General features: G+C 44.8%; 2 protein-coding genes and 1 long non-coding RNA gene across 3 annotated transcripts; 2 read left to right on the top strand and 1 right to left on the bottom strand.

Moving 5' to 3' along the window:
- The first annotated feature begins 2964 nt into the window (after nt 1-2964).
- Nucleotides 2965-4044, top strand: LOC139834023 (UPF0481 protein At3g47200-like). The gene has a single exon (XM_071824409.1). The coding sequence runs from the start codon at nt 2965-2967 to the stop codon at nt 4042-4044; it is 1080 nt and encodes a 359-aa protein (XP_071680510.1).
- A 1433-nt stretch (nt 4045-5477) lies between these two features.
- On the top strand, nt 5478-9046 carry LOC127311759 (UPF0481 protein At3g47200-like). The gene is made up of 3 exons (XM_051342219.1): nt 5478-5730; nt 6157-6269; nt 7614-9046. The coding sequence occupies exons 1-3, from the start codon at nt 5621-5623 to the stop codon at nt 9044-9046; spliced, it is 1656 nt and encodes a 551-aa protein (XP_051198179.1). The 5' UTR covers nt 5478-5620.
- On the bottom strand, nt 6580-10445 carry LOC127311760 (uncharacterized). Its single transcript, XR_007857856.1, has 2 exons — nt 10182-10445; nt 6580-6992 (listed from the first exon to the last, which is right to left on the bottom strand). It is a non-coding gene; the product is annotated as an uncharacterized lncRNA (long non-coding RNA).
- Between the last annotated feature and the right edge of the window lie 870 nt (nt 10446-11315).

The following is an 11315-nucleotide window of genomic DNA, read 5'->3' as shown; positions in this document are numbered from 1 at the left end:
CAACAATGCTCAATTGAGCATGCTCATGAAATTAAGCACAAGATATAGCACATCAGAGCACTGGCACTTGCAAATTTGCAAGGAATACACACAGTAATCAAGCCAGGGAAAATAATTGAATACACCTGATGATCTAGCAGTAATAGCATCAAGGACAAAGTCACAGAGATAGAATTAAAGCAAGAATTGCAAGCGTAAGCAAGCACATAGCCTAGGAATTATTGCACAGAATCATGTATAGCAAGGCAGGGCTGCACACGGCAGTATCACAAGCACAGGCTGGCCACAGAAGCAATGGCCAAGGCCAGCAGATACATAGCAGCAGCACAGCAGCTAGCAAGGCGCAACAGCAGCGCATCACCACGGCAGGCATCTCCACATGGAGGAGCATGCCAGTGGCTGAGCAAGACGAAGAGGAGGAGGAGAGAAGAGAGCAGAACAGAGAGGGAGAGAAGGAGGCGATGGGTACTCACAGGTGAGGCGGAGTGAAGAGCGCGGCCATGGCTGCCATGGCGGCACACGCCGAGGGCGCGGCAGCGCCAGGCCAGGCCAGGCAACGACGACACCGCAGTGCCCGGCACCACCACGGCAAGGCACGGCGACGCCACGGCATCTGGAGCATCGGCGGCGACGAGATCGGCACGGCACTCCACGCCAGGCGACCGGAGGCGAAGAGGACGAGTCGAGGAGGCGGTGAAACGCAAATCGAAGCGGAGGATCTGAAGCGCCGTCGAATGGCGGTTCAGATGCGCTCCATCTCGCCGGCGGCGACAGCCGGAGTTGGCCGGAAGAATTCGGCGAAGGCGGCGGTGACACGGGAGTCGTGAGAGCGAGGGCTAGGGTTCGCGAGCGAGTGAAGGAGAAGGGGACGGTGCGTCCGACCGAGCCCAAGTGTGGCTCGGGTTAGGGTTAACCACTGGGCCACACTGACATGTGGGCCCAGGGGCAAATGTGACATTTCACAATTCCATAAAATACTGAAACTTTGAAAATGCATAGTAAATGTTAAATAGCTCTAAAAAAATAATTAAAAATATGAAAATCACTCAGTATAAAAATATCTATCATAATAAAATATGAAATAGAATTTTTGAAGATAAACAAGAATAAGTTCAAATTTGATGATTTAAATAATCATTTAAATCACACCCTATATTTTCAATAATGAAAATAAGTCCATAAATTCTTTTGGACTTTAAAAACACCTTGACAACATATCAAGGTTGCAATTTTACCCTAAACAGAGTATCCCTGAATTATTCTTAGTATCAACCTCTCACATGAAATGATAAGACATCGGAAGGGGGGAACAAACCCTGAAACTGGAATCATGCATAAATGCTTCTTTAACCATTGCCCTTATCGGACAATGATGCTATTTTTCAGCAATAGAGGACAAGGGTCAGTCCACACCATCCAACTACAACACTTTGCAGTGTTCAGGCAAGTTCATCACTTGCTCATGTCATTCGAGTATTTTTATCAAATTACTTGCAAAGTACTATGTTTACCACTATTGCATAAAAAGCAAAACCACTATTTTCATAACTATGAATATGACTAAGTGGTGGGCAATGGAACCATGGATTGTGTTGATATGGTGGAGGTTCCATTGCAAGGGTTTATATCCATCTAGGATTAAACAACAAATGTCGTCCAGTGATTCTTGTGCCGTGATACCCGTGTTAACCATAAGATCTGGAGTGGGACAGAATAGTCAATCGTATTTCCACCTCTTGTACATCAACGGACGCGCTTTAACGTATACCACTTGTATTCCAAGGGGGCAAGCGGTAGGCTGGGGAAGCCTTAAGTCCCCACGGCAGAGACCGTAGTTACACTTGTCGCCCGAGGATCAGGTTGTAGGGTGGGGGTCCCAGCCAAGTCCCCACGGTATTGCGGTCTATGAGGGGTTGCATCTACCGGCGAAGGAGTCTGGTTCGATCCCAGACTGTCGTCGTGGTCGGGGTCCATCCTTAATTGGTGTAAGAGGACCGGCGAGGACCCAGGGTCGGGGATGCAACAAAGGGTGGGTGTATGAGGTAGCGAAGGAATATGATTGGCTATGACCTTATACCGGGCCTCACACCGAAGGAAGTGTGGACGGGAAAGCTGCCCGGTTGGCACCAAGGTTAAGATCTCTTATGGGTAAAGCAACACACCTCTGCAGAGTGTAATGAATCGTGACATGTCACTCCCTGTTCCGGGATTTGGAACTGCGAACGCTGTCGGAAAGGAACTCCATGAAGTTCTAGTGAACCGGTGAAGGCTGACGGACATAGTTCTTTGAAATAAAAGCAACCTCTTGAAGAAATGTTTATCAAAACTTGCATTGGTATTAGACTTTCTGGTCTAATATCGTAGCTAGTGCATTAAATACCTCTTTTCTATAATGAACTTGTTGAGTACGCTCGTACTCATACCACTCTTAAATCCCCTGCTTAGATTGTCTGAACCATCTGGAGGAGGACAACGACAACCCTGAAGGAGCCGACATCATCGGCTATGAAGAACCAGACCTCTCTGGAGGTGTCGAAGGTGTAGACTACCTCATAGTCTACGGAACCGGGAAGGGTTCCGGAGGAGAGCACGTGTAGACCTACCAAGTAGTATTAGTATCCGAGCAGTACGAACTCTTAGTACTTAACTGCTCGAGGAAATAAATGTATAACTTAGTAAGACTTCTATATTGTAAGTTGAGTTGGGTTCGCCTCGAACCCAGGAGTGTCCCTCTTAGGACCCAAGAGGAGCTCCGAGATGATATGTACATTATGCTTGTAATAATAAATGAATGAGTTATGGACTTGCTATGTTCTGTTGTACTACTCCGAGGGATGTAATATTTGCGGATTGGTACTTCGTGAATGTTATATCAACGACTGGCATACTACAACATGCAGTGGTATGCAGGGTCACCACAATCGTGCCAGGACTTCGGCGCTACTGGACGGTTGTTTCGAGAGCATGAAGGGTCTCGTGCCTCGAATTCGCGCATCCTACTCTGAAGAAATGTCAATGGATTTGGGCAACGACGACAACCAGGTGGCCCAGCTTATGCTAGAAGACGACTGCTTCATCCTACACCGCTTGCTAAAGCACGCGCGCCGCGCGAAAATGGAAGCTGATGGCGGCAGCGATCAGTTTGACGACGATGAGGACTGGACTCAGGTTTATCGCAGGTGCTTCGTCTGGCAGTTCGTGACGCGCGACCTGCTGCTGCTTGAGAACCAGATCCCGTTCTTCGTGATCCGGGAGCTTTTTCAGCGGCTCAGGAATGAGGATGAGTCAGAAGAGCTCCTCGTGAGCGGTAGCCTCAGGCTTTTCCGGACCCTTCGTCCCCAGATGCTGCACAACTCGAGCATCACACGCGACGACGTGCACCACCTGCTGCACCTCTTCTACCGCTCCGTCGGCAGACCGATGACTGACCGCCAGCAGCATTCCCGCCATCGCCAGAGTGGCGAGCTGCTGTCGGAGCTCCCGCAGTGGATCCCGTGCGCCAAGGAGCTGAAGGAGGCTGGGATCCGGTGCAAGATGAGGAAGAACGCCACGAGCTTCCTTGACATCAAGTTCGCCCGCGGCGTGCTGGAGATCCCGCAGCTGGAGCTCGACGACTTCAGCGAGTCAATGTTCCGGAACCTCATCGCGTTCGAGCAGACATACCCGGACACCGCGCGGGACTTCTCCACCTACGCCTTCTTCATGAACTGCCTCATCACCTCGCCGGAGGACATGAGGATCCTGGGCCTGCGTGGCATCCTTGTCAACCATCTCAACAGCAGAAGGAGCATTGCCTGGCGATTTTTCAGCGACATAGTCGCCCAGGTGCACTGGTCCGCCGACAACTACCTGGTCGGCATAATGGGCGCGGTGAACAAGTACAGGGACAGCAGGCGGCACAAGTGGCGTGCGGCGCTCGTGCGCAACTATTTCACCAATCCCTGGGTGATCATGTCGGTGCTCGCGGCCCTGCTCCTGCTCGCCCTGGCCGTGCTGCAGAGCTTCTTCTGTCTATCGCCACTTCAAGCCCCCAAACCCAAGTAAGAGCACACCACAGGTAAGCTTAGCCGGTAATGTTATGTTCGGAGAACATCTCAGTTGCTGCTTTCAATAAAACTGGACCATGTATTGGGGGCGGTTTACAATACTCTCTAACCATGGACCGGAGATTTAAATTGCTTCCGATCTTAATTTGGCCATGTGTAGCCTGCTATGCGCATGTATGATGATTGCATAATGTTGCTTATATTTCTTCAGCGGATTGTGTGTTGATGTATTCCCTTGTATTCAGTACTCTTATTGTAAACTGAATTGAGTCATTGCCATAGATATATACATCCCGATTCACAAATAAGTGCTTGTTTCCCCGGGTACACAAATGGAATTCTATAAGCAGTCCAATTGTCAGTTTGTATTGACCATATCATTTTCTGCTACAAACTACAAAGGCCTATTTGATTTGCTGGAGACGATGTTATCCGTCCATAGTACTTCATCATTTTTTAAGCTATGAGTGTTTATATGTGTACACTTGTATGTCGTACCCGGTGTTTCGAAATACATTACTTAATAAAAAACTACAGCAATACAAAATAGTACTTCCGCCGTTTTTGTATAAAAGGGCAATAACGCATTTCAGGTACTCTCCCGGTTCGTTTCATAAGGCATGCACGTACTTTTAAGAAAACTTTGACCACTAATTTTTTCAACAAAATATGAAATATATGCTATAAAAGTTATTTCATTTGATTTATAGTTTAAAAAGTTTCAGATAGTATAATGTTTGTGACATATAATTTACATATTTTTTACCAAATTAATGGTCTGAAAATTTGTTAAAGGAAAACTCTATTGTGCAACTGGCTGAAGCATCAACCGGTTCATGTCGTCTTGTTGTTCGCCCACCTCCCAATAGAGTGCACCGGCCCAAGTTTGCATCATCCAACTCATCTTGTCATCTCCCCTTCCTTGTCACCCAGCGACATGCACACCAGATTGGTCGGGTCCGTGCTCAGCCAGCTTTTCACTCACATTTTACACTTTGTTAGTGTTTTCTGGTTGAATATAATTGGCATATCGGGATAGAAATTCTAAAAATATGCTAACATAATTTTATTCAGATATGGATATATCTATTTTCATATCCACATTTAATGCAAAATCCAATATCACATTTGTTTTTGCATTTGTAAAACCAATTTGGATATCTACCACATCCATTTTTATGCTCACCTGGATTCGGATATTACCGTGGCCATTTTTTATTTTACAATATGAATGTCTGTTGGATTATCTATTATCAGTTCCCACAACTACATAAGAGAATGAGCGGGAGCGAAAAGTAAAGAAAGTAGAGCAAGCAGTTTCCTTTTTCTATTTACTCTTATGTTCTCATCTAGTATCCAAAACTCTCTTTCTTTCCCTTTATATACATCGAGAGACGGTCATAGTCCTCCACCAAATGGCACCCACACTCACTCTCTTTAACCATCATTAGTTTAGCTATTGCCTGCCTTTATCCAAAGCTCTCTATAGTCGATCTAGATCAGCTGCTCCCAGCTTGATTATGCACTTTGCGTCTTTGCCACTCCATCTTCCTCCCTAAGCTCGGATCAGCACCATGAGCGGTAACGACGGCATGAGCAACATGGGCGAGCCTCAGAGTGAGATGGTGGGCACCAAACCAAAGCTTGGCACCTGGGAGCATCAAGTTGATACTCCATCTCGTAGGTCAGTACATCAAAACCAGGCCTAACATTCACTACAAGAAAATAGAAAAGAATATACATGAGGTCGAATCTGGCTTGGATTATGACCACAGCCTGTGTTGTCCTCCCCATTCTTTTGCTCTTAAAAAAAACTTGTTGTTCTTGGTACAATTTTTTTTTGTGCCCTAGGAGGCCAGGACTATTGTCTTGAGATTTCTTGATTTTGGGTTTTTTCTTTTGGAAGTTTATGCGAACTTGGTGAAACATGTGAGTAGTGGAAAGCCTAAACATCATGAGTAGTGAACCGAATGATAGATGCATTGTGTTATTTGTGTGGGTACTGCTGCCAAACTCGTCGACCTATGCAGGGTGCCGTGGGCTATCATTTTCTGCTTGTCAAATCATCTTTATTTAATCTTCATTTTGTCCATAACACTGCGTTTTGCAGATACCCCGTTGTGTCATTTGTGAATGAAGTCCATACCGCGTCAGCCCCAGCACCAGAACACTATGAGCTTATCGGGGCCATTCGCAACATCTGGACTAATCCAGGACGTTTAGGTCTATAACCTTCTCCATTCTTTTTAACACGCATCAAAAGAAATGTGATTATAGCATTCAATTCTGAGTATTTGTTATAAGCTGCATTTAAATCTGGATGGTACTAATTAACCGAGGCTTCATGGTGCCAGGCGCTATGCTTTCATGTGCAGAAATTCACGAATATACTTTTTTTATTTCAGAAATTCAGTTTTGAGGCATACACAGAAACATATATACATACTCAAAATAAATAGATAACTTCCAAATATTTTGGAAATACTTGGACCACATATACATAAATCTAGGCATGTAATATCACATTTCAACCTACCCAAACTACCATAAAATGTTTGATTGCAGTGCTTTTGAATCTAGACTAGATAGTTTTGCATTGTTATGATCATGTATATCCAGATATTGATATTTAAAAAAATACAAATAAGCTTGCTCGGATTATGTATTCATAATCGTGGTGCAAGTGGGTTTCAGTCATCTTATTAGCTTTCATGGCTATATATTCCTAGAACAATCAGGGGAAAAAATTATTTTATCATATCAATAAAAAAAGAAAACAAGATTCCCACCATTATTTTCATGTGCTACGATGCATCGATCATCCTCTGAACTATGTGGCGTCCACCTCTGGTTCACACGAACTGCCGGCAGCTATTCACGCCAGCTTGATACTGTCACCATGACCATCAATATATACTTTTTTGCTCCGGATGTGATGCTAACTGGCTGCTTTATGCAAATTGCGATCATTAAGAAAAGTAGCTTAGAATACTCAACAGAATAAAGCAACATATCTCAACGTGTACTGATAAGTTAGCATCAGTCCGAAAGGAATTTTGTAGTATCTCAGATATGATCAGTCAACAGTACATAAATATAGACAGTTTATACGATGATGTACCTATTCCATTACTTTTGAGTTAACATCAGTATACCGTACCAGGAATAAATTCCGAGTCAATAGCTTCTAGGATACTATACAGCCTGTTAGATCACTGTATCAGCATGAGCACAGTTTTGTGTTAACATCACACTATAAAAAATTAAAAATGGCTAGTTCACCGATGCAAATAAACTACCTGCTACATCAGTACATGCACAAGAATGTAACTTGGAAAGTTTTGGAATAATAGTTTTAGCCTCAGCCATCTTTGAGAGCTAGGTTTAGTTGAGGATGTCCCTGCAGATTACAAACCCATGCCAATCTGCAGCATAAAAATATATTGTGCTTTGACTAAACTGGCCTTCTTTTGTTCTTGCATTGTTAAAACTCCATCTTCATCAATGAGACGAGGATTGAAATTAAGAACTAGGTAAAATTTAACTGTGTATTGGTCTTTTCCTCAGAGATCAGTGACGTGCATGTAAACAAGCGCTATTTTAAGATAATGCTAAAGAAATTGTGCAGCGCAGTTCCTGCGGTATATGGTGACTCGCAGCAACCCACCATCTACATGGTCCCCCAGGAACTTTATAACTCTGGTTATGACGCCAGGGGAGAATATGAGCCAGTTGCTGTTTGTCTAGGCAGCAGAAACTCCAAGATTGGTGGTCTTCCCCCGTGCAAGTACAAAGAGAGTTTGGTGCAATTTGATAAGTACAAATGGTGCTGTGTGCGGCAGCTCATTAGCCGGCACTGTACCCTTTTGGAGCCCGCCAGGACTGTGGTGCTACTGGACAGATGTTTCACGAGCATGAAACGCCTTTTGCCTCAAATTCAGGCCTCCTACTCTCAAGGCACTTTGAGGACTTCGGGTTCCCATCCCGAAGATGAGGTGGCCGAGATGATGTTACTCGACGGTTGTTTCATCCTACACCGCTTGCTAAAGTATGCGCGCCGCGCGAAAATGGAAGCTGATGGCTACAGAGATCAATTTGACGAGGATGGTTACGAGGACTGGACTCAGGTATACGGCAGGTGTGGGGTGTGGCAGCTAGTGACGCGTGACCTGCTGCTTCTGGAGAACCAGATCCCCTTTTCCGTCATCCGGAATCTCTTTCAGCAGCTCAGGAATGAGGACGAACCCGAAGAGCTCCTCGTGACTGGCAGCCTCAGGCTTTTCCGCTCTCTTCGTCCCCAAATGTTGCACCGCTCGCACATCGCATGCAACAAAGTGCACCACCTGCTGCATCTCTTCTACCTCTCTGTCAGCCTACCGCCGAGCCAACGCCAGCAGCAGCACTGGCACCGCCAAAGTGACGCTTTGCTGCCGGAGCTTCCACAGTGGATCCCATGCGCCAAGGAGCTGGAGGAGGCCGGGATCCGGTTTCGGAAGAGAAGTAATGCAAGGAGCTTCCTGGACATTGTCTTCGCCCGTGGCGTACTGGAGATCCCGCAGCTGGAGCTCAACGACTCCAGCGAGTCGCTGCTCCGGAACCTAATCGCGTTCGAGCAGACTTACCCCGACACCCCGCGGGACATCTCCACCTACGCCGTCTTCATGAACTGTCTCATCACCTCGCCGGAGGACATGAGGATCCTGGACCTGCACGGCATCCTCGTCAACCATCTCAACAGCAGGAGGGACGTCGTCTGGCGATTCTTCAGCGACATCGTCACGCGGGTGCACTGGTCCACCGACAACTACCTGGTCGACCTGATGGGCGCGGTGAACAGGTACAGAGACAGCAGACGGCATAAGTGGCGTGCTGCGCTTGTCCGCAACTATTTCAGCAACCCTTGGGTGACCATGTCGGTGCTTGCTGCCCTGGTCCTGCTCGCCATGTCTGTGTTGCAGACCTTCTTTGCAGTCTATGCCTACTTCAAGCCTCCGAAGTAGGCACAGCAGAGGTAAGCTAGCCAGAAATATGTTGGGAGAACAGCTAAGGTGCTGCTTTCATTGAAACTGGGCATGTATTAGAAGAACATACAGTATTTCTTGGCTTCTTGCTATATGTTACGGAGAGTGTCATGGCGTTCAGTCAAAACTTTACCTCTCTAACTGCGGACCGGAGATGTTAATCTTATTTGGTTATGTATCCTGCTGCATCTATGATTCCTTAATGTTGCCTATCTTTCTTCAGTGGCTTCCCTGTTACTATAATCCATTGGTATTCTGTTTTTTTTTTGCGAAACAATCCATTGGTATTCTGTGACAGACAGAATTTCTGTCTGTTCTCGTATTGTAACTGAACTGAGTAATAGCTATTCATATGTTTCTCTTCGCTAGCTACCTTACAACACGATCTGGATTCACTAAGTAATTTGACTTTTTTATAAGAGCACTAGTGGAATTATGTAAGAAAAAGAAGTTGTCATATCATATAGTACCATCTATGTGCATAATTTTCTTGCTAGAAAGGCCACAGAGGATTCCACAAACATAGTGATTAGATGCCATGGTCATGGCATGACATGTCCAAACCTAACTAGACTGAAAACGGGACAACAAGAAATAGAACCTTTTTATTAAATCAGAGAAGAAACATAAACATTTATTTAGATCATACATAATCAAAAGCAGATTTTGTGTATTGTAGCTAGGGAATCTTAACTCAATTTCACGACAGCTATTAGCTCATGTAAAATTAGGTTGGACTGTGATTGAACGAATTTATTTATTGTGGAATGTTAAAAATAAGCCACAAAGCACAACATAATTAGTTGGCTAAAACAGTAAAATAAACAGAAATTTGGCAGAGAAGAGGAATTACCATCAGTGGTGGACCTATGGGGAGGATTTCCATCATGGGTATGCGGAGTGAAAACATTTCTATTAGGCTAACAATATAAAACCTAAATTTCGCAATAAAAAACTACAGTAATAAAATACAGAAAGTTATTCGTAGCAACAGTGTCTCTAGTTAAATTGAAAAATCAAAACAAAAACCGGTGCTGTAATTTAATGCTACAATACACATGAATCATCCAGCGTTCTCAATCGGCAAAAGATTGAAGAAGAAAAAATGACTCACAGATCCTCAGTTGGGGGATTGTTGTGGCGGCGGAGCAGTGGCCTGCTTTACCGACGAGAGCCGCCGCGGTCTTCAGGAATTGGGGTGAGTGGATGGGCGGACGGCATCGCGGTCGTCCGTTGTCCCGTGGCGCCGCCGGCACGCCGGAAGAGCTCCGCTGATCCGCTCTAGGCCACTGCACTCGTCCATCGCAACTAGGCCAAAAGGCGTAACTTCGGCTGCCTCCTGTACCTACGAGAATTGCGCGGCCTGCTGGCCCGGTAACTTATTGATGTCCTGCGTGGCTATTTGTAATCTTTTTGATCTTTTTTGTGTGTGCAATGCATCCCCTTTGTAAATCCATGTTCAGAGAGAATATATGGTGTTACATCTCTGATTCATTGCCGGACACGAATTAGCAGCACCCGGGCAGAATTGTGCCCTTCTTTTCAAAGTTTGAAATTTGTATTTTTAAGATCGAAATTTTTCTAAAAACTAATTCGGGAATAGGTACCCGTCTGAAGTTTCAGTAGAAAACTCTTTATATTTTAGACTATAGAAAAAATATATAGACAGATATTTTTTGTCAGAATTTAGAATTTTTTTTACTTTCCAAAATACAAGGTATTTCAAAACGAAATTTTCTGGCGTACAATCTTGAAGTACACATCTAGCTTTGAGATGTGAGATATGATCTTACAGTGACAAACTTCAAGGTGTCCACAATTTTTTTTTCTTCTTGACAAGTTTACACCACAAAGTGGCCTCCTCCCTAGTCAGGGATCGAATTTATTCTGAACATTACTGATGATATTCTCATCATCACTTTTGATCCAATAGGGAGCAGTGTCTCCTACATTAATGCAACTGAAGTCATATCAGGCCTTTCTGTGACAACTGAGTCAACCATAAAATTGAATTCTTTAGGTCTATCAGAGGTTCCATTGCAGACAACTTACAAAATCAATGTGGTGGAGCCCAAGTGGAAGCTGTCAATGATAAACTATGGAGAATTTGGGTTATAGATGGTGATTTCTTACTGAAGTCCAACAATATTATAGAAGTTATCAAAGGTAATTTAAATTACCAAAAGTATGATGGTCCATCTGAATAGAGGTTAGTGCATGTCAGGGGGGCCACCGGCCCCCCCCCCTC

Source organism: Lolium perenne, chromosome 7 (genome assembly GCF_019359855.2).
Source record: "Lolium perenne isolate Kyuss_39 chromosome 7, Kyuss_2.0, whole genome shotgun sequence".
Classification (NCBI taxonomy): Eukaryota; Viridiplantae; Streptophyta; class Magnoliopsida; order Poales; family Poaceae; genus Lolium; species Lolium perenne.
Note: the sequence above shows the minus strand (reverse complement) of the source record. Positions and strands in the feature narration are given on the sequence as shown.